The following is a 24,909-nucleotide window of genomic DNA, read 5'->3' as shown; positions in this document are numbered from 1 at the left end:
GTAAACTGTGGTCAATGACATGAGACAAAGTATATGTGAACTGCTGTATGGAAAGTGAATTTGCTCTGTAAAACTTCACCCAAATCACAATTAAAAGAGAGAGAGAGAGAGAGAGAGAGAGAAACTGCAAGGGCAGCAGGGCAAGGGGAATACTTTGGACAGATGGGCAACAAAAAGGAAAATGACTGGCTCCCTACCCACAATGGGACACCACTGGAGAACTTGTGCAGGGGTACCCATGAGGGAAAGACACAGAGAGCTCCTCACCTTCACCACAGGGAAGTCAAGCCCAATCACTTAAATCAACAATTGCAACCAGCTTAGACACTCCCCCCCCCCAATGCATGCATATTGAATTCCTGAGATCAAGCATCCCAAGCATCTAGAACTCCTGAACAGTGAAAAAAAAAAAAAAAAAAGAACTTCCATCAAGTCGATTTGACTCATAGCCACCCCTCCTTGGGTTTCCAAGAAGTACATTGCCCAATATTCCTTCTGAGGAGTAGCTGGTGGGTTTGAACCACCAGCCTTCTGGTTAGCAGTCAAATGCCTTAGGCACTGTGGCACCAGAGCTCCCCCCTGAACAGCACAACAGCACGGGGGTGGGGGGGGGGGACTAAGAATTAGAGTACTCTCTAGGGGTTATCAACAGAAGATACCAAGCCCAATCTACCAGGTCAATTTTGATTTAAGGTGACCCTGTGGGGCAGACTGGATTGCCCTGTGGAGTTGCCAGGGCATTGAGTCTTTGTGAAGGTAGGCTACCTCATCTTTCTGCTGTGAAACAACTGATGGGTGAGGACCCTGGCCTTCAGGCACATGGCCACTGAGCCACTAGGATGTCCAACTAGAAAACTTTCCCACAAAAACCAGAATACAAAATTAAAAGTTAAAAAGAAAGCCACAACAAATGGCTCAACTTCAACAAAAAATAGTAAAATACACAAAATCACAAGATAAAAATGACTAATCAGAAGGAAAACATGAAGAAGAAATTTCTCCTATGGAGTCCAGATTAGTGGAAAGAATTGAAAATTTTTAGACTATAGTGCTAAATATGGTTAAAGAAAGCAAACAGCCCACAGAAAACAAGAGCTATCAGAGATCACAATCAAATGGAGGAACCAAATGAGAGGCTCAGCAAGGAAATGTAAAACATTAAAAAAAAAAAAAAAAAGATAACTACTGGAATTAAAGAATTAAGCAACTGATCTAGAAAAAGCAAGAGAAGCACTCAACAAATAAAGTCAAACAGACAGAAGATAGAATAAATGAACTGGAAGACAAAAATAAATGAACGTATTAAATCTTGAAAGAACAAAATAAAGGAACAACGAAAAATGGAGAAACCCAAGTGGAAATATGAGATTCATTTAAAAATTATAACATTAGAGCTATTGGAATCTCATAGCATCATGACAACAATAAAAGCATTTGGACAAACAATTTTCCAAATGTTAGAATTTCCCATACCTGGACAGAGAATGAAGCCTCAAAAATATAGGAATCTACATGAACCCCAATTAGAAGAAACATAAAAAGATAAGTCTGTTCCATATCCTAATAAAATTCATGAAAACCAAGGACAAGGAGATTATTCTGAAAGCAGCAAGAGAAAAACACAATATAACATACCCAGGATCTTTTACAAGAATCAGTGCAGATGTCTGTCCAGAAACTCTAAAGGCCAGAAGACACTGGAGCAACATACATAAAATACTGAATGAAAACAATTGATGATGGAAAAGTCCTTTACCCAGCAAAGCTATCATTCAAAAATGAAGGGGAAATTAAGACATTACCAAACAAACAGGAGCTCTGGGAATTTGCCAATACTGGTCCAGCTTGGCAGAATAATTAAGTCCCACAAACAATAGAACATCAAGTTTGTAAGAAATAAGTGCAAAGTAAACTTATCAAATACAGGTTGTATATTGATGTTAATGGAGACACACAAACAGAAATGGAGGAGGGTGAGCATATCCAAATTAGCTTTATTATGTTAAGTTTTCATGTTACCTGTTGTTCGTATGTTAAGTGTTGTTCCAATTGAAAATTGTGTAATGCAGTATGTAGGCATTAAGAAATTCCCATTAAGAAATTGGGAGCTCTGGTGGCATAGTGCCTAAAGCATTTGACTGCTAACCAGAAGGCTGGCAGTTCAAACCCACCAGCCACTCCTAGGAAGGAAGGTTGGGCAATCTACTTTTGTAGTGATACCACCTCGTAAACCCAAGTAGGGGTCACTATGAGTCTGATGTGACTCAACAGCAGTGAGTTTTGGGTTTTTTTTGGTTTATTGAAAAAACACCAAGAAAAAAAATTAGAAGAAAACAAAAGTCTCATCATAAGAAAGCAACCAAATATAAATAAAAACAGAAAACTCACAAGTGAGGAGAAAAAATGAAGAAGAAGAAGAAACTAAACATTCAAAAAACAAATAGTAAAATGAGTAAGGTAAATATTTCATTTTCAGTGATTATCTTAAATGTAAATGTTGTAACTGCCCATGCAAGAGTCAGTGAGTGGCAGAATGGATTATAAAACACATGATCAATTCTTCTTTTGCTGTCTACAAGAAACATATCTTAGACATAAGGACACAGATAGACTGAAAATAAAAGGATGGAGAAAAATATTCCATACACCTAGTAAACAAAAAAAGAGCAATTGTGGCCATACTGTATCAGATAAAACAGACTTTAAGTCCAAATCTATTACAAAAGATAAAGAAATACATTATGTAATAATAGAATGGTTATCCAGCAAGAAGATGTAATAATTATAAATATATATGCACCTAAAAGCAATGCCCCAAAATACATTAAACACAAACTGCTAATATGAAAGGAGAAATAGACAACTTCACAATAATAGTTGGAGATTTCAACACACCACTTTCAATTTTGAAAAGGACACCTAAAAGGAGATCACTAAAGACATCGAGAACTTAAAACCATAAGCCAGTTGGACCTAACAGACATGTATAGAATGCTTCACCCAGTATCAGAACAATTCTTCTCCAGTGTACATGGATCATTTTCCAGAATAGACCATATGCTAGAACACACAACAAGTCTTATCAAATTTAAATCATAAAAAGCATCTTCATAATAGTGTGAAGCTAGAAATCAACAATAGGAAAAATAGGTAATAAATAAATAAATACGTAGAAACTAAATAATACACTACTAAAAACTATTGAGTCATAGAAGAAATCAAAAGTGAAATTAGAAATATCCTAGAATAAAATAAAATGAAAGCACAACCTATCACAATCTTTGGGACATAGTAAAAGCAGTACTCAGAGGGAAATGTATAGCAATAAATGCTTACATTAAAAAAAGAATAAAGATCAAAATCATTAACTTTAACTGACAACTTGAACAAATAGAAAAACAAGACCAAAATCATCCAAAATCTCCCAGAAAAAAAAAAAAAAAAAAGAGGAAATAATAAAGATGAGGGCAGATATAAGTGGAAAAGAAAACAGAAAAACAATTGCAGGAATCAATAAAACCAGAACTTGATTCTTTGAAAGGATCAATGAAAAAGAAAAACCACTGGCTAGATGAACAAAAGAAAAATACTAGAAGAGACAAATAACTAAATTAAGAAATGAGATTACAAGTGATCCAATAGCAATAAGGAAGATCATAACTGTTTATGGGAGCTCTGGTAGCATAGTGCTTAAAGCACTTGACTGTTGACCAGAAGGCTGGCGATTCAAACCCACCAGCCACTCCTCAGAAGGAAGATGGGGCAATCTACTTCTGTAGTGATACTGCCTTGGAAACCCAAGGAGGGGTCACTATGAGTCGGGTCCAACTTGACAGCACATGACAACAACAACAACATGAAAAATTGTATACAACAAATATTAAAACCTGGATGAAATGAACAAATTCCTGGAAACACATTACCTACAAATTAGACAAAAGAAGACACTGAAGATGTTATAAAAAATCTGCCAAGTGAAAATAGCCATGGACCAAATGGCTACACTGGAGAATTCTACCATACATTCAGAGAAGAGTTGACACCAATCCCACTATATCTACTCAAAAATATAGAAGAGGAAGGAATATTACAAAACTCTCTCTAGAAGTCACAAAAAAAAATACACAAATATCCCTTATAAATATACATGCAAAAATTTTCAATAAACTCAAAAGGAATTCAGTGTATTCTTGGGAATATTCAGAAATTATAGAAATGATCTTTAGAAAAATTGATGTCTATAGCAAGAGATAAAAATGAACTTCACAATTCTTTGTAAGAAGTTATCATACTGCTTTGGGTGATGAAGGAGATAATTGCAAGAATTGTTTTCATCAAAGTCAGTTGACATCTAGAATCCAAACAGAAAAATACATACTTCTTTTGGAACCAAAAATGATCTAACAGTTCCGTCTGAAAACACAAGTAGAATGTTTGCTTAACAGGCAGCTGATGGTCACGCTCAGGTTCTCCTTCTTCTCCTTTTTTATGTTTCATCAATCACCAAGTTGATTGATTGGGCCACCTTAATCTGGAATCTACTCCCTCTGCACAGTCCCAAATCCAACCTCCATTATTTTTCATCTGGATTACAACAATATAGACTCCTAACAATTTTCCTCTTTCTTATGTTTCCCACATCCATCCTGTTTTCTTTACTTCAGCTGTAATGGTCCTTCTAAAAGAAATTCTATCTTCTCACTCTCTTCTTAAAGTCCCTGAGAAGACAAAATTCCTTAAAATAATAGAGAAAACCTAAATCAAACACACTGCCATAGAGTTGACGTTGACTCTGACTCATAATGACTCTGTAGGACAGAATAGAACTGTCCCATAGGGTTTCCAAGGCTGTAAGTCTTTATGGAAGCATATTCCTTCATCTTTCTCCCACAGAGAAGCTGGTGGGTTTGAACCACCAACTTTTGGCTAGCAACCAAATGCCTTTACCACCAGAGCTTCTTGTAATAGAGAAGGTCTTGCTAATATGCCCTTTGCCTGATTATCACTTCAGACTTAGGAGCTCTTTCCACAAGCCAACCCAATTTTTCCTACCCCACATTTTGACCTTCAAAACACACAAGAGTAAATGAATAATTTGAAGTTACTGAATGTGATCTGCCAAGCTTCTTATGTCTGATATTTTCACATGATGATTCCTTTCTCTGAACTCACTGCCATCAAGTCCGAGCTAGCAATTAATTTATTCACAAATTCAAACAACTATTTACAGAGGAGCTACTAAGCATCTATAGACTGGGCTACCAACTGAGCCCAGAAATAGTCACTACTTTTATGCAGTCTACAGTTTAGTGGGAAAAAAGACTCTAGTTAGACGATTTTATATAATTCTATATAATTTCTATTTTCTATTTCTAATTCTATATAATTAGAAATTGTGATTTAAAAAAATCTCTGAAAGAAATTTATAGAAAGTTATGAGAATTTATTTCTGGAGGAAATGATCTAGTAAGGAAGTAAGGGAAGGTTTTTCTGAGAAAATGGTGTTTTATGATATGAAGGGTAAACAGAAGGCAAAAGAGGAAAGAAACTATCTTTTAAAGGTATCAGTAGTATGTGCAAAGGCACTGAGGCAGAGGGCTCATGATGACTTACAGGATTTCTGAGATCTGTGTGGTGAGAGGGTAGATAGCAAGGAGGATTATGACACAAAATGAAACTGGAGAGAGAGGCAAGAGACAAGTATGATCAGATGTTGGTGTGTATTGTGAAAAGAATAAGAAAGCAGTGAAGGTTTTATGCAAAGATGTGCCATAAGTAGAGTTTCTGTTTGAAGAACTCAATCTAATTGCTGAATTAACAAGTGAATTTATGCATTAATGGGCCCAGCCATTCCTTGTCCTTAAGTAAAATTATATAGGGCCAGCTCTAGACAAGCTCAAGAGAAATAAGAGAAAACAGCAGTAGGGCATGTCTCTGGAGATGTTTATTGCCTTGAATCCGGACAAATAATTGAGAATATTTGTTACATGCCTATATTAATTGAGATTAGCTTCAGGTGCAACTGACAGAAAACCTTGTTTAAGCCGTATCAGTGGCTAAAACAAGATAATAGGTTATTTTTCTCTCATTTGAAAGCCTGGATAGATGATTCAGGAGTGGTCGGCTTTCTCAAACTATTGGCCAGAACTTAGTTACAGGGCAACATCTTGCTCAAAAAGAGCCAAGTAAATGCACGTATCCCATGTATCCATGTGCCCAGGTGAAAAATCATATTGCTTTGGACAAAGGAGAGAATTGCCAGTAGAGAACAACTTGCAGAATCTACTACAATGCTTTAATGTTACATTTAAAACATCAAATTCACTTAGATGGTGTCACCTGAATTAACTACAAGTACAGGAACGTAAGAGTCAGGAAACAGTAAATGTTACTGTCAGAAAATGTGAGAGGCTTCAGGAAAAATCTAGGACCCAGAACAAGCATCTTTGAAGATGGATTCTATTTTTACTCTTGAATGTTAGCTGCAAAGGTCAAACTCAAGACCTTCCATCTTATCACAGGTTTACAATCACATGTATAGCTTCAAGTTGTTTAAGTTAGAAAATCTTTGCTACTTTTCACTCTGCCCTCCTTGAACTATGGCATAAATAAAAGCTATAGCCATGGTGGCTGTGGTAGTTATGTTTGTGTGTCAACTTGGCTGGGCCTGGTGGAGTGGCTGGACAGCTGGTGGTAATTATTCCCTGTGATGAGACTGGTAATCAACTCCATGGTGGGATCTACCACAAGCAGCTGAGTAGCTGCTTTAGGGATACGGTTTCCGCATATAAATAGCAGCTTAGGGAACCGTCACTAGCTTATGGCATGCTTGAATCCTGTATGTAGATGTGTCATTGTTTAGCAGCCTGTCATGCTCTGCAACCTTGGGACTTTCAATGAACTTGAATTAATGGCCTGCTATGTGATTTGGTAACATTGGGACTGTGCCATTTATTTGTTGACCTTGGGCTTGTTAGCCTCAGCAACCAGTAGCTCCCTGAGTGAAGAGATACCTCTAGCTTCAGTGGGCCGGGAGCAAGAGGCAGAGCTGAAGCCCAAGGTTGTGGAGCACCCAGTGCCTAGAGCCTAGCATTCTGAACTTGGATTTTTAGCCTACCAAACTATAAGAGAATAAACTCCTTTTTGTTAAGGCTATCCCATTTGTGGTATATTTCTTGTCAGAGCGGCAGTAGGTAACCAGAACAGTGGCCAATACTTTTAACCAAAATACAACCTTAGTTATTTCTACTGTGTGCTGAGACTTTGGGGTCCTGACTATGAACATTGAACACATTATTTCAATTTCAGTAACTAAGCTGCTTTGGAAAGAAATCATACTAAATTGTTACTGAATCTACTCTGCACTTCCAGCATGGTGGTATTAAGTTCAGTGAGGATTACAGAACCTCATTCTTCTCTTTGACTGAGGTTAACATGCAACATGAAATAGATTTCAGACACACAAACATTCACTTGCTTTGGATGCTGACAATTATGCCAAACCCTGGAAATTAGCAGTATAGTAGCAGTATGTTTACATTAAAAAAAAAAAAAAAAAGTCAACTCTGAGTCATAGCAACCCCATTTATGACTGATTTTTCACAAGTAGATGGCTCAGACTTTCTTCTGACCTGTCTCTGAGTAGACTAGAACTTGTAACCTTTTGGTTAGTAGCATGGTCCATTAACTGCAACATCACAGAGTCTGCATAGCAATTGTTGTTGTTGTTGTTCTTATTTGCCGTCGAGTCGGCCCCGACTCATAGCGACCCCTCCTTGGGTTTCCGAGGCAGTATCACTACGGAAGTAGGATTGCCCAACCTTCCTTCCGAGGAGTGGCTGGTGGCATAGCAATTAGCAAATCTAATAAGAGAGGCTTTAATTTGAGTAAGTACAAGTTGTTGTTTTCTCCCCTTGTCATTTCTTCTTTTTAGACTTCAACAACCTCTGTATTTCCCCTCCCATAGGACTCTCACAGTTCCTTCCTCCCCAAGCAGTTCCCATGACGTAATGTTTCTCTACCTCATGTTCATCAAGATGGCATACTCTCCATCTCGTTGCTTCATTGCCCTAATTATATTCCCTGATAGTTTTTACATTCCCACCTCTTCCTATTTTCTCCTGAATTTCAGAATATAACCTCTCAAATACGGATTCTCCATCCAGCATTCCACTGGCATTGCACTTGCTGAATATACCAATGTGACATTCTAATTGAAAAACACAGTGGGCACTATTTAGTCCTTATCCAACTGAAAATTTTTATGGCATGTGGATGACTACCTCCTCTTTATAATTATATCCCTAGCATAGATCTCTCCTACTTTTCTTCCTGCCCCTCTGTGTATACATAGTTGAATCAAATAACACCTATGAAAAGAGAACATCAAATAAATAAGCCTAGCTCATGTTGTTAGCAGCCATATCTCTGAGGTACTACTCATCCAAAATAGGTCATTATCTATGGGTTATGTAAAAGATATTGATGTATAAGGATGCGGTAGTTCAAGACTGTTTACATTGATCTATTAGCATAATTTATAATATAATTATATGATAATTTTTTAAAATATGTAATGTATAATTGAATAAACAAACAAAAAAAAAAAAAACTCACTGCCATTGAGTTGGTTCTGTTCTTTAATACTCCGAAAAAGCCTTTAATTAATGAAATTCAATAATGTATGTGCACTGCATGCTCTATGTACTATTTTAAAAAATACTTTGATTCTTTTGAGGTTATTTATGTAATGGTTAGTTACATAACTGTCAGTTTGCTAGATAGTAAATTCTTTCTAAAGACAAGAATTATGCTTTTGTTTATCTTGATAGACCTTACAGAACCTTGGATGTAATAGGATTTCAATAAATCGCATTGAATTAAAATATTAGACAACTTTTTCTAGCGTAGAAACAAGATTTAGACGATTCTTCATAGCAGTGAATTTCCCATTAGTCATATGAGATTCACCTAAAACAACAGCATTAATATTTGGGCTACTAATACAGTATTGCAGATTTTCTAATAACTAGAAGATAAATATCATGGCCAAATGTAGAAATAGAATGACATGACAGAAGATTTGCTAGTTTACATAACAGCTAAGTTACATAATCACTGATTCAACAGCAATATTTTCTTGACAAATAAGTAAGAAGCACACATCTGAGCAGCATTGAATAATAAGAAAGTGTATTAAAATGAAACACAGCTCATAAGAGAATTCAAGATTTCAGCCAGGCTCTGAAACTGTAACTGTGTCCATTGCACTCCCATTTGAAAATATGTCATTTATTTCTGACTATTATTAATGAGTTTTTTTAAGGTGGCCAACTTTGTCATTTAACAAGATTGTGTCCTAAGGTTTTTATCTTATTTCAAATTCTAGTATAATTTGGAAATCTGAAAAATCAAATAATGAAAGTTGGATTTGAATTATAGTTTTATTTTATTAGGGAGATTCTTTCAATACCAGTAATGCATCTGGGAACATATATTTCATCAGAAGGCTTGTGACCCTACATTCTGCGAAAGTCATACCAGGAAGAAAACAGCAACATGGATACCTCATAGGGAAATGAGACCTTATGACCATATTGTGCTGAAAAAAAAGAAGAGGAAGAAAAAGTAATTTCTGATGAATCATGCCAAGCTGTGAGATGATCTTATGGAGCAAGAAGACTTCAGTATTTTAACTTTTATCATTTCTACAATGCTTAATGAAACAAACACTAAGTCTGAATTATTTTGTTGTGATTATAAATAAAAAGAGAGGAAACTAAAATGTCAGTTGACATTTTTAAAAATGTTTCAAGTCAAAGAAAATGTTCACAGGTGTGTCAAAAAGTGAATAAAAAGGAACGTTGCCTCAGTTACTATCAGAGAGCAAGTCCCAGTAACAGAACAAATGTAGTATGAACACATATATTAAAAGAGGATTCATACCCGTGTTACTTGCACATTGAATAGGAATCAAAGAAAAGAGTACTAGGTTTGGGGGAGAAATCTAGGTAAGATTTGAAAACATAATTATAGGCATGCATTACAAAAGGGAAGCCTAAAAGGAGCAACAGGAATACCAGAATAATTATATAGCGATTCCATGCCCTCTTTTCTTCCTCTCTGGGGATTTTTTTTTCCCTGCTTAGATAAAAATGAATACTGACTGCCACAGTATTTCATTTGGCAGGATATCAGGTAATTTATATTTCAAATGTGATCTCATCATCAGTTCCATCTGTTGATATTAAGTGAGCATCAGTAATGTTTGAAACACTAAAACATGTAAAAGACATACCTAAAAATCAAAATATTGGAAGAGTCACACACCAATCAGAAAACTGCATAAATATGCTTTTTCTTACAATGGCTATATATTCATTTTAACTGTTAAGTCTTCATTTTTAACCTATCCAATTGCTCACTGTAACTCCAAGGACCAAGAGAGGTCAAGGGGGACTTAGGTAGCTGCTATAGAATGAGCTCAGATAAGTGTTGTTTTTGCTGTTGTAAACTAGAGTTGTTGAGTGTCCCTTACTCATGGTGACCCCATATATGATGACATTGAACGGTGAAGATCCATAGGATCTTAAAGAGGACTAGAATATATTGCTTCTGATAATGGGGTGAAAAATTACTAGTTAATGGGCCCCAATTCTAACCTATTATTGTTTAAAGGTTATTTGATTTATAGACAAAAAAAAAATCTCTTCCCTCTTCTCTCATATTTCAATGTAAAAATGAGAGCTGGAGAAAGCAAGGAGGTTTCAAAACACTTTTTATTCCAAGCTTCGTTTGTCTCTAATTCCTTAGCCCAGGCAGGATAGAGGCCATCCCACCTCCTCATGGAAGGCTGTCTCTGGCTAAGAAACATCCTCTCCTTCTTCAGCACGCTTCTTCTCAACATTCAAGACCCCATTCAAGTTGTTCCTCTGCAGTATTTTTCTTGACCCATCCAGGCAAATTTAACCAAGACTTCTCTTGGGCCAAGAATGGACCTTGAGTACTATTATTATCACACTTTTAAAATTTAAATTGCATTTGTTTCTTTGAATGTCTGTCTTCTCACCAAGATTATAAGCTTGAGAGTTCAATTCTTTACACCATGCTTGATATTAACTTTGTAAGGTTTTTGTTTTTGTTTTTATCTTATTAGCTGGCTAAAGTTTACAAGTGTTCATCAGGGATTGCTTGGTCCCTGTTGGGAGTTTAGAAAGGGAGCCAACAGCTAGAAATACATAAGCCAGCTATCCATGTGTAGTCAAGGAGGGATATTCAGAGCAAACGTCTGTTCTCAACATTTAATTTGAAGCTCTCCTGGTAAAAACAAAAAACAAAAAAAACAAACTCACTGCCATGGAGTCATCCCACCTCATAGCAACCCCTCCTTGAGTTTCTGAGGCTGCATTAGCGTAGTGCCTAAGGCACTTAACTGCTAACTAGAAGGCTGGCAATTCAAACTCACCAGCCACTCCTCAGAAGGAAGTTGAGCAATCTACTTCCATAGAGATTGTTGTTGTTGTTATGTGCCATGGAATCAGACCAATTCATAGGGACCTCTCCTTGGGTTTCCCAGGCGGTATCACTACAGAAGTAGATACACCACCAGAAGAAAGGGGAAATAATGTTTTCTTATCTCTTTGCTTTAGGGCATGCTAATCCTCTGCTGAAATGCGTTTTTACTCTTCCTTTACCTTGCCAATCTTGACTTGTTTTAAGGCTCATTTCAGATGTAATTTAGGAGTGTTCCCTGACACCTGCAACCCCTTTTTCATGTATGTATTTCCATGGTATTCTGTGATTGTCTCTGTCACAGCACTCACTGACTATTTGTTCCTTTCACCATCTACTTGGTGAGAGAGCACAAGTTGTCCCTTATTTATCTTGTTTTGTCTCCAGCAGCTAACCCAATGCTAGCTCAATAAACAGCAGCTCTGGTAGCATAGTGCCTAAGGCACTTGACTGCTAACCAGAAGGCTGGTGGTTTAAACCCACCAGCCACTCCTTGGAAGGAAGGTTGCACAATCTACTTCCGTAGTAGTTTGGGCAATCTACTTCCATAGTGATACTGCCTCTGAAACCCAAGGAGGGGTCACTATGAGTCAGGTCAGACTCGACAGTAAACAACAACAAGCTCAATAAACAATTTTATAATTAGTGGACATTTTTCACTGTGTACTATTGCGTAATAAGTGTACTATTACACTTATTAGTATAGGATTCCCACTTCCAGGAATGTATTCACAATTTTCCTTAGAGATTGTATTAGTGTATTTATTTGAATTTATATCTATCTTCCTCATCTCCAACAATAATCACAAGAGAATAAATATCTAAAATAAATTTCACCTATGCCTAATATTGAAAGAGTTGTGAAATTAGACTTGGTTTTCCTGGAAATTTCATGCTTTCGATTTGTAGCAAAGTTGCAAAGATAACTGTTAGCATTGTGATCTACTCTGTTTTATAATTATTTCATAGTGTTACGATTTAAAAAAAAACCACTACTTGTTGCCATCATGTGTATTGCAAACCATAGCAACACTATAGGACAGAATAGAACTGCCCCTTATGTTTCCAAGGCTGTAATCCTTATGGAAGGAGCTCTGGTAGCATAGTGCCTAAGGCAATTGACTGCTAACCAGAAGGCTGGCTGTTCAAACCCACCAGCCACTCCTCAGAAGGCATGTTGGGCAATCTACTTCCGTAGTGATACTGCCTCGGAAAACCAAGGAGGGGTCGCTATGAATCTATGACTATGAGTTGGGGCCGACTCGATGGCACACAACAACAACAGCAATCTTTATGGGAGCAGACTGCCACATCTTTTCTCCGATACATGTTATGATAGCATGTTCTAAGCTATATGCCCTTTGACAGAACTATATTTTTTTTAGTGCTTAAATCTCCACTTCCTGAGTACATCCCAGCCTTTGAACCTAAACTTCCCCTTTTGGGTTTGAGTGTTGTGTGCCTCCAGTTATCCATGTCTGGAGCTAGCTAAGAAAGAAAGTGTTATAATCCAATTCCTGATTCTTCTAGTTATTCAACCCGCCCCCACTTTACAGCACTCCCTGCCAAGCAAAGAAGAATTAAATAACGCCTACTCTACATACACCTGCCCACATCACCATCTGAGTCTCTCCTACAATAATGTATCCTCAATAAATAATGTTGTACTGTTTCTTTTACTTCTTCTTTTCCATACTAACCGCCAAACCCACTGCCATAGAGTCATTTCCAACTATGTTGTTGTTATTGTGTGCAGTCAAGTCAGACCCGACTCATAGCGACCCCTCCTTGGGTTTCTGAAGCAGTATCACTATGGAAGTAGATTGCCCAAACTTCCTTCCAAGGAGTGGCTGGTGGGTTTGAACCACCAGCCTTCTGGTTAGCAGTTAAGTGCCTTAGGCACTACACTACCAGAGCTCCTTTTTCAACTATAGTGACCCTTTTAGGACAGAGTAAAACTGCCCCATTGGGTTTCTATGACTAATCTTTTTTTTTCCCCTCTGCTTTTTTTTTTGTATGTGGTTTGGGTGAAAGTTTACAGAGCAAGTTCATTTTCCACACAACAATTCATAGACATTTTGTTTCATAACATTGATTACCTCACAATATAACGGCTCTCTTCCCACTTCCTTGTGATTACCTTTTCTCTGTGTCCTTGTGTCCTTGTTTCCTATGCATTCCTGCCCTCTGAGCTGTCTCCTTATGCAAATACTGCCCTTGAAATCTCCCATGGAGGGGAAGCTCTGGTAGCATAGTGCCTAAAGCACTTGACTGCTAACCAGAAGACTGGCAGTTCAAACCCACCAGCCACTCCTCAGAAGGAAGATGGGGCAATCTACTTCCATAAGGATACTGCCTTGGAAACCCAAGGAGGGGGTCGCTATGAGTCGGATCTGACTCGACAGCACATAACAACAACAAAAATCTCCCATGGTTGATTGAAGTGCACCTCCCTAGTACAATCGTTCACCTTAAAGGCATAGCTGTAGTCTTTAAAAAGCAGACTGCCTCATCACTGTAGCACTGGTGAGTTTGAACTGCTTATCTTTTAGTGAGCAGCCAAATGCTTTAACCACTCCTCCAGCAGAGCTCTTCCACAGTTGGACTAAAAAAATGTTACAACCTTGCTCAAGGGAATAGTCAAAAGCAATTTTTCAGTTCTGCCTACTGAGTGAAATAGCAAAATGTATTTATCAAGTTGTTATCGACTAAATATAATACTAGATTTTGTTGTTCATCTCATCTAAAATGTGTCTAGAGCAGTGTAATATTCTTCAGCAAAGAGATTTTGAGAGCTTACTATTATGTTACTACCTCGTTCAACCAATATTTTAAGGAATTTTGTTGCCCTGGTTAAGTAAGCAAAAACAAGTAATTCAGAAATAACCACTGAGATTGTTTAAGTTCTGGAGCATTCAATGTAGATGTTAGAACATTAAAATGTTAATTTAGACTCTTTGATGACACAGGTCACTAAAAGGGAGTCAAAAGCTCTTTTTGTGTTAGTTAATTCTTTTGTTTGTTTTTTCCCCAATAGGATACTCAATACTTCAAGCTATTATGGAAAAAGCAGGACAAAATGGTTGGCATGTCAGTGCTATATGTGTGGAAAACTTTAATGATGTCAGCTATAGACAACTTCTAGAAGAACTTGATAGAAGACAAGAGAAGAAATTCGTAATAGACTGTGAGATAGAGAGGCTTCAAAACATATTAGAACAGGTAAGTTCTAGATTTTCTATCATTAACATAGACCGTCTAAGGAAAAGTTACCCTTTGATTTACTTGTTCCCATCAATATCTTCTCCCAGTTTTTTGGTTTGGAGTGTGAGGTTTGGGCATTTTCATCTTAGGATTAATTTCTAGTATTAAATCATAGTCCTTTATCAACAAATACCATTTTGTTCTTAGGTCTTACTACAGTTAGAAGCCCTATTTCCCCCACATTTTTAAGACATGTACAATCGAAAGACTCTTTGTGAATCATTAAGAGCCAGTTGGCCTCCTATTTTCAGGAACACAAATTTTGAAGATTAATGTCATCTAAAATATGAGAATTTTTTTAAAAAATTGTTGGCTATGAACTTCTTTTTAATCTTTAGAGAAATAACTCCATAGGGAATAGCAAGGAACTAGAAAAGAAAGAAAATTGAGTAGAATGCTGTGTATTACATATTTTCTGCTAGATGCTGCAAGTGAATACGTTACTGCAATGGTAAAGATCATTTGCAGCTCTCCCCACCAAAAAAAGAATTCTTGAATAAAACTTTCAGTAAATATTATTTCATTTTAAGCAGACAAGGAGAGATAAAACTGAGCTTTGTCTTTGTTTTAAATGATAGGAAAAATTCGTCAAATAATAGATAACATTTGCCTTCCCCCCAACCCTGCAAATTATGATAAAGCTTTGAGAGGCTACATTTTGGCCAAAATTACAGTCAATGAATGCCATCTAGTGGTTGTAAAAGTGCTTGCTCATGTTTATCTACAGTATATTCACTTGGCTAGACAAGCATGATTTCTTTTTGTTGGTTAGTTTGCTACATATAGTTTATCTGTATAATTGTACGATTGTATTTGTAATAGTAAGCTTATCAACTTAGAGGTTCATTTATAAGAATAACTTTAGTACATAGCTATAAAAAAAATCAAAATATGTTCCAAGGATTCCTCTTAAATACCTAATGGAACTAGACTAAATGTTTTGTTTTCTTTCTCACATATATTAAAAGTAAAAAGCATGGTGTATTTATTTTGAAAGTCTAGTGAAACCAGATTATACTGTAGGAGGAAATGTCAGTATTCACAGTGGCATCACTAAGGAGGAGGGGAGCGGTTCACATCAGGTGACACTGTCAGAGTGGGTGACACCAAAATGACTGTCTATAAAATTTGGGGGCAGTGTTCCAGTGTTCTATAAAAAATATCCCTGTAGTCAATTATAACAACAAATATGTTTTTTGTAAGCCAAATTTACATGTATTAATGTACCTACAAAACTGAAAAAAAAAAGCAGTCCTTATTATTCAAGTACAAAGATGCTTTGAATTACGTGGTTTCTTCTGTGCATGATATAAGCCACACTGTTGTTTCCATTGGTGCCAATGTGTTATAGTCACTGATTTTGTCAAATTTCTGGCATTTTAGCTACAATATTGTGACAATTAGTATTTGTGCAACCTAGCCTAAGCCACTTGACTGCTAACCAGAAGGCTGGCGGTTCAAACCCACCAGCCACTCCTCGGAAGGAAGGTTGTGCAATCTACTTCTGTAGGGATATCGCCTTGGAAACCCAAGGAGGGGTTGCTATGAGTTGGATCTGATTCGATGGCACATAACAACAACAACATATTGTGGTAGTTAAGGTTGTGTGTCAACGTGGTCGGGCCATGGTTCTGAGTGACTTGGCAGCTGGATATAGTTATTCCCCACAATGAGATTGTAATCACCTCCATGGTAGAATCTGCTTTGATACATTAATCAGTGGAAAGGGAGGTACCTTTGAGATGTTGCTTGCTTTTAGTATATATGGAGAAGCTTTGAGAAAGGTCTCTAGCTTTTTTGTATATTTTGGATCTTGCATTTGGCTCAGTCTTCATCTCCAGTTCTTGGACTTGAACAAGTGGTCTGCCGTGTTGCCTACTAGTCTTGGGTTTGTGCCATTTTACCTGCTTATGCTGAATATGCCAGCCTCAGCAGCTAAGAGCTGCATGAGTCAAAAGAACCCTCCAGCTCCAGTAGGCCTGGAACAAGAGGCAAAGCTGAAGCCAGGGTCAAGGGGCCTTCACCCAGCCCCTAGAGCCAACATTCTAAATTTGGACATCTAGCCTCCTAAACTCTAAAATACCGTTTGCTAAAGCTATCCATTTTTTGTATTTTTGTTATGGCAGCAGTAGAGATCTAAGACATATATCAATAACTTTTCTGAGAATGGAGAAGTAATTAAAGGAAAAATCAAAAAAGGACTTCAACTTAGTTACTAATAATGTTGTAATTCTATGTAGAAAAATATCACAATATAATTTTGTTGTTAGTATTCATGTAATCTAAAAAATATTACATTTAAGGAATTTACAACCATATTTACCACATATTACTCAATGATTAAAATTGATAATAAACATTACTAAGGATTCTGTATGGTCTGGTACAGGAAGAGGTCCAGGGCAGCGGGTTGTCCCATGAGTTACTGCACCGGGTGATACCAACCCTACTGATGTCACTGAGTATTCCCTTCTTGTTATCCCTTAATAGAAGAAAGCAAACAAGCACTCAACTGCATATTGGTAAATAGTGATATAAACCTATAAATCACTCTGGTTGATTCCTGAGAGAATAAAAAAAAAAAAATAAAGTTAATTATAGCCATTCAAAGTTGGTGAGTTTTTCTTTTAAAATGGGAATTTGTGGAATCCAAGAAAAACCTTTCTATTTCACTATCTTAAGCAAGATGGTCACTATGGCTCTAACTCACTCTCTTTTGCTCTTTCCCCTTGTTGAGAGTTTGAGTTGTTTGACCTGAACAACTGAAGCTTTGTAAATAATTCCCATGAATCCCACAGAGAAACCAATTCTAAGAATTGTCTGGATTGCCAAATTCCTCAGAATATGAAGATGCAGAACGACCCTCCACTTAGCACCTGTGGCTTAGTAGATCTAGTCTGGAGAATGCAATTGAGTGCCTAAAGCACACTGACCTATTTCAGAGGCTTAGCTGGTTTCTAAGAAGAAAATTGACACACTTGGGTGCTTTGGATAAACTCTTTGAATAAGCCTTAAATAACTTCTCACTAAAAGAACTGGACATCTATTTATTTCCCCTTTTTGGTTTGTTTTGGTTTTTCAAAGAAATTAGAAAACTTCAGTGTCTACCTTTCCTATTCTTCTACCTTTTGAATTCTAAAAATTTTCTCTTCTATCAGGACTGCATAGTAATAATGAGAATAATAATAGACCTTTGTCCCTTTACAATGCCTCTAGGGCATGAATCTTATAAATTAGAACAGTCTGCTATATTGTAAGAAAATAATGTACTCTTGATTGTCCTATAAAATTTCCTCCCAAGAAAAAGGTGTTTTCTGATTCTGAACATGACTTTTTTTTTCTTTTTTTCTTTTTTTTTTTTACTTTTTTAACTATCTATTTTGTAATTGAGACATAGGCCATTCAGTGGCCAATTCTTACCTTCCCTGTGGTAGAGTCAGGTTTGAAGCCTGGCCAATGCATCTAATGTGCAGCCATCACCCATTTGTCAGTGGTGGTTTGTATGTTGCTATGATGCTGAACAGGATTCAGTAGAGCTTACAGAGTAGGATGGACTAGGAAGAAGGCCTAGTTATCTACTTCTGAAAATCAGCAAAGGAAAATCCTATGGATCACAATGGTCTGATCCCCAACAGGTCATGGGATGTTGCTGGACAGAGCACTGTGCAGGACAGAGCCATGGGTCAGGGGCCAACTTGACAGTAGCTAACACTACCAGCATAATTTAATTTTTTGTAGCTCTAAGCAAAATAATTTGTTATGCCTCTTGATTTAACTTTTGACTCATCCAAACACAAGTATCAATCCAAACCCTGTCAGGAAATTGAACATGTACCTCAACATACCCTCTTTTATACATTGAGATAACAATATAAGAGAATTAACCAAAGCATTTTTTAAAAAGTAAAAAAAAAAAAAAAAAAAAAAGTAATCTTAACCCTGTCAGGAAATTGAACATGTACCTCAACATACCCTCTTTTATACATTGAGATAACAATATAAGAGAATTAACCAAAGCATTTTTTAAAAAGTAAAAAAAAAAAAAAAAAAAAAAATCTGAGTAATCTTGAGCAGGAAATGCCTTTAAAAACATAGCACCTTTGAAGATGGTGAAATTATTACTGCAGTGAAGATTAGAGAATGTGTTCACAAATTTCTGGAAAGATGGACACACTTTATATTTTGGTGGCATACTGTCAATAATTGTTGACATTTTAATTTGTATCAATTTGCAAAATTATAATAGAAATAACTTACACAGTTTTCTCAAATTTGTATCAGTCTGCAAAATTATAATAGAAATAGCTTACACAGTTTTCTCTCAAATTCTCTCAAATTATGAGGACAACTGTGGTGGTTTCTAATGCCATGATTAAATTAGTTAAATAGAAACATATTTCTATTTAAAATAGAAGTTAGAGAGGATTCAAAATGGAGTCTTGTCAGTAACCACCACGCTATTTCCTTCCAGCATCTTAGTGCTTGAAAAACTAGGTACGGCAGTTTGAATTAGGGATTCTGGTGCTCTGAACAGCTGAGTCAGAGTGCACCAAACTCAAAGGAGTAGAGTTAGAAAGGAGAAAGGGACAGGGAAAAAATAACAAGATCAGAAGATCTATCCTGTGGAGCACCAACAGGCAGCTGAGAAAGGCCATCGGAGACTTCCCTGGGGGAGTGCTGACCAGCAGGTGAGAATGGCCATCCAAGATCTCCCTGCATTAAGGAAGAAGACACACCATATCAGTATACCAGTGACCACACCAGCATACCAGCGATCACCCCAGGGATCTACCTTCAGCACCTGATTTTATCAGTAACTTGGGTTGACTAGGTGCAAACGGGCACATCCAGTGCTGCTGAAACCTGAGCAAAGTCCATAGATGCTGCAGGAGGGTGGGCCCAGGGAGGTGCCCCCACAGCAAGTCACCGAGTAGGGTTGGGTCAGCTTAGTGGCACTGAGAGGCCAGTGCTTGACTTTATCAGTAATATCGGGACCACAGATTACTAGCAGGCACTCTCCTGACTCCAGCACCGCTGAAACCGAGCAGATCTTTGGCACCGTGGGTGGGCGGACCCACAGAGGAACTCCTAAGGTGGATTGTGGTCTGGGCCGGTTGCACTAGCACCAGGGGCAGGCAGACCCAGAGAGAGAAACCCCCATGGCAGATCACAGAGCCAGGAAGTTGTCTTGGGTCAGTTTTTTTGGCACCAGGGGCCTTGGGAGCAGGGTTTTTGAGTGTGTCTGAGCCTAGTGGAAAGTCGCAACCCCCTGACAACTGGACTTTTTGGTGAAATTGAGCTGCAGGCCTTTGAATAGCAGTTCAATGTCATCAGTAGCAGCCCACTCAAAGTCCTAGAAACTGCCCCTAGCAACAGCAAGCTTTCCTTCTTCCACTCCCACCTTCTCCACCAATAGCTTCACTCATCTAAGAGAAGAAAGCACATTCAGCCAACATAAAACCTTCCAGATCGAGCTATAAACCCTCATTACAACAAATAGAAGCCCATGTCCACATTCCACACAGTGATTCCACCATCACAAAGAAAACTGCAGAGCAACCCAACATACCTGAATTAATAACTAAAAAAATAAAATAAAATACACCAGCTTCACCTTTTAAAGATATTAAACCATAAAACCAAGACAAAACAAATCAATACATAACCAACAGTTAAAGACAACCTCAAAATATCTAGGAAACAACAGGCAACCTCAAAGCAAACAAACAAACAACAACAAAAAAAAAAAAACAGGACTAAGCATTAGAAGCAAAAACACAAACAAAAGTCTCATTAAACATGGAGGAAGAAGAGGCAATAGAATTATCTGAGAAGGAATGTAGAAAATATGTTTATAGAGCTTTGCAAGAGCCTAAGGAAACCCCAAACAGAAACAAGGAGAACATAGACAGCTCCCTGGAAGAACTCAGGAAAATCATTCAAGAACAAAATAATAAGATTAACGCACAATCAGAACTCATACAAAAACAGCAGTTAGAAATCCAGAAGATGAATACCAAAATTACAGAATTACACATTACAGTAGAAGCACAAAAGAGTAGGTTAGAACTAGCTGAAGAACACATATCCTAACTAGAAGACAAATCCCTAGACACCAGCTTGTATGAAGAAAAATCAGAACAAAGAATTAAGAGAAATGAAGAGAACCTAAGAATTATATGGGATGACATGAGAAGAAACCACGTAAGACTCATTGCAATTCCAGAACAAGAAGAGGTGAAAAAAAACCACCGAGAAAATTGTGGAAGACCTGGTAACAGAAAACTTCCCCCATATCATGAAAGAAGAAAAGATATTTGTTCAAGAAACTCATAGCACCCCACACAAGATAGATTCCAAGAGAAAAACACCAAGGCATATTATAATCAAACTCTCCAAAACCAAAGACAAAGAAAAATTTTGAGAGCTTCCAGGACAAAAGAAATATTACTTATAACAAACAGTTAGGCAGAGCTCTGATTACTCAGCAGAAATCATGCAGACAAGCAGGCAATGGGACAGCATATATAAAACACTGAAGGAAAAGAACTTCCAACCAAAAATCCTATATCCAGCCAAATTATCCATCAAATATGATGGTGAAATCAAGGCATTCTCAGACAAACAGAAATTAAGGGATTTTGTCAAAACCAGACCATCCCTACAAGAAATGCTTAAGGAAGTTCTTCCAATAGAGAATCCACAGCAGAGATTAACAAAATCAGGATACATGACATCAACACTAAAACCAAATCAGAAATAGAAACTCAAAATAAGACCATAAAACATTGTACTCTAAAAACCAAGGAAGTCAATCAGCACACAACAATAGCAACTAACCTATCAGAAGGAATAAAACTTCTAGGTACAAACTTCCAAATGGAGAGGGAAACAAGACAATCTCTTCACAGTACACATTGTTCTAAAAATGTAGAGACAAGAATATACTCCAAGGTAGAGGAAAATTAACAATCACCCTTAGCAAATCCAGAAAAAAGGAAAACATATGAGTTTAATAAGCACAAAACCAACAATAAAGAAGAAAAGGGAGAAAACATTAGCCAACAAACCAAACTCAGCACAGAAAAGTATATGGACCAAGGAAACACCAACAACACAACAAAAATACACTATAGAACGACAGCAATCAATTCATAACTATCACTAATTATACTCAATGTGAATGGACTAAATGCATGCATCAAGAGAAAGAGAGTGGCAGACTGGATAAGAAAAGAAGACCCATTGATATGCTTCCTACAAGAGACCCACCATAGAAACAAAGACAAAAACAAATTAAGAGTTAAGGGATGGAAAAAAAATACCAAGCCAATGGAAACCAAAAAAAGAGTAGAAGTGGCAATATTAATTTCTGACAAAAATAGACATTAAGGTGAAAACATCATAAGAGACGAAGGATGATAAAAGGATCAATTGACAAAGAAGAAGTTACAATAATAAATATTTATGCACCCAATGAAAGTGTTCCAAAATACGTGAAGCAAATATTAACTGAATTAAAAGGGATGATAGACAACTTTACAATAGTAGTAGGAGACTTTGACACACCACTTTCAAAGAGGGACAGGTCAACTAGAAAAAAACTCAACAAAGATACAGAAGAACTCAACAATACAATTAACCAATTCAACCTCATAGACATATACAGAGCATATCACCCAACAAAAGCACAATTCACATTCTTCTCCAGTGCACATGGATCCTTCTCTAGAATAGACCATATGTTAGGACATAAAACAAGCCTCAATAAATTCAAAAGCATTGAAATACTACAAAGCATCTTCTCAGACCACAATGCTATGAAATTAGAAATTAATAACAGGAAGAGCAAGGAAAGAGCATCAAACATATGAAAGCTGAACAACTCACTGCTCAAAAACTACTGGGTAATAGAACCAATAAAAACTGAAATAAAAAAAATCCTAGAAACAAATGAGAATGAAGATACATCATAACAAAACCTATGGGACACAGAGAAAGCAGTACTCAAAGGACAGTTTATATCAGTAAATGCATACATTAAAAAAGAGGAAAGAAACAAAACCAACACAATGACTCATCAACTCCAACAAGAAAGAGAACAACAAAAGAATCCTACAGTATCTAGAAGCAAGAAAATAATAAAGATCAGAACAGAAATAAATGAAACAGAAAAAAAAAATAGCCTTAGATAAAATCAACACAACAATAAGCTGGTTCTTCAAAAAGATTAATAATATCAATAAACCATTGGCAGATCTAACAAAAGAAAAGAAAGAGGAGATCTAAATCACAAAGATTGTAAATGAAAATGGTATCAGCACAACAGAACCAACTGAAATAAAAAAGATACTGACAGAATATTATGAAAAACTGTACTCCAACAGATTTGAGAACCTAGAAGAGATGGACAAGTTTCTAGAATCACAAGACCTATCTAAACTGTCCCACTCAGAGACAGAAAACTTGAGCAGACCTGTAACAAAAGAAGAAATTGAACAAGTTATAAAAAAACTTCCCACAAAGAAAAGCCCTGGCCCTGATGGCTTCACTGGAGAATTCTATCAAATATTCAGAGAAGAGTTGACACCTATGCTACATAAGCTATTCCAGAACGTAGAAAAAGTTGGAATATTCCCAAACTCATTTTATGAAGCAAGCATAACATGAATACCAAAACCAGGGAAAGACACCCCTAGATAGGAAAACTACAGATCCATATTCCTCATGAATAAAGATACAAAGATCTTTAACAAAATACTAGCCAATAGAATCCAACTACATATCAAAAATTAATACACCTGGACCAAGTGGGATTCATACCAGGTTTACAAGGGTGGTTCAACATCAGAAAATCAATCAATGTAATCCACCACATAAACAAAACAAAAGAAAAGAACCATATGATTAAATCAATCAATGCAGAAAAGACATTTGATAAAATCCAACATCCATTCCTGTTCAGAACTCTCAGCAAAATAGGGATAGAAGGGAAATTCCTCAACATAATAAAAGGTATATATTCAAAGCCAACAGCCAACATCATTATTAATGAAGAAAGACTCAAGGGATTCCCCTTACGAATGGGAACCAGACCGGGATGCCCTTTATCACCACTTCTATTTAACATTGTACTGGAAGTCCTGGCCAGGGCAATAAGGCAAGAAAGAGAAACAAAAGGCATACAAATTGGCAAAGAGGAACTAAAACTATCTCTATTTGTGGGTGATACCATCCTGTACAGAGAAAACCCAAGGAACTCAATAAAAAACTACCAGAACTAATAGAGAGGTTCAGCAAAGTGGCAGGATACAAGGTCAACATACAAAAATCAGTTGGATTCCTCTACACCAACAAAGAGTCCTCTGATAAAGAAATAAGGGAAACAATGCCAGTTAGTATCATAGTGTGTAAGGCACTTGACTGCTAACCAGAAGGCTGGAGGTTTAAACCCATCAGCCACTCCTCAGAAGGAAGATGGTGCAATCTACTTCCATAGTGATACTGCCTCGGAAACCCAAGGAGGGGTCGCTATGAGTCAGGTCTGACTCGACGGCACATAACAACAACAAATGGCTACTAAGAAGATAAAATATCTAAGAATAAACCTCCCCAGAGATACAAAAGACCTATACAAAGGAAACTATAAAACACTACTACAAGAGACAGCAAGGGCACTATGTAAGTAGAAGAACATACCTTGTTCATGGATTGTTGTTACTGCTGTTATGTAGTATCTACAGATTGGGAGAAATATTTGCCTGTGACATATCTGATAAAGGACTTATCTCCAAAATTTATTGAAAACTTCAACACCTCAACACCAAAAAGACAAATAACCCAATTCACAAATGGGCAAAAGATTTGAAAAGACACTTCACCAAAGAAGATACACAGGCAGCCAACAAACACGTGAGAAATTGCTTGCAATCATTAGTTATCAGAGAGAGCAAATCAAAACAACAATGAGATATCATCTCACCCCAGCAATAATAGCAAAGTTCAACAGGTCAGAAAATAACAAATGCTGGTGAGGTTGCAGAGAGATTGGAACTCTAGTGCAATACTGGTAGGATTGTAAAATGGTACAACAATTGTGGCATATGGTATGGCATTTCCTTAAAAAACTGAAAA

General features: G+C 37.0%; 1 protein-coding gene across 1 annotated transcript in view; it reads left to right on the top strand.

The window, feature by feature from the left end:
- Positions 1 to 24,909, top strand: part of GRIA4 (glutamate ionotropic receptor AMPA type subunit 4) — a 503,661-nt gene that overhangs the window by 334,983 nt on the left and 143,769 nt on the right. The window contains exon 4 of the mRNA XM_007945995.1: positions 14,549 to 14,733. Within this exon, the coding sequence (XP_007944186.1) occupies positions 14,549 to 14,733 (185 nt within the window). The remainder of the gene's footprint in view (positions 1 to 14,548; positions 14,734 to 24,909) is intronic.

This window comes from Orycteropus afer, unplaced genomic scaffold, assembly GCF_000298275.1.
Source record: "Orycteropus afer afer isolate SDZICR_OR568_19922 unplaced genomic scaffold, OryAfe1.0 scaffold00147, whole genome shotgun sequence".
Classification (NCBI taxonomy): Eukaryota; Metazoa; Chordata; class Mammalia; order Tubulidentata; family Orycteropodidae; genus Orycteropus; species Orycteropus afer.
Note: the sequence above shows the minus strand (reverse complement) of the source record. Positions and strands in the feature narration are given on the sequence as shown.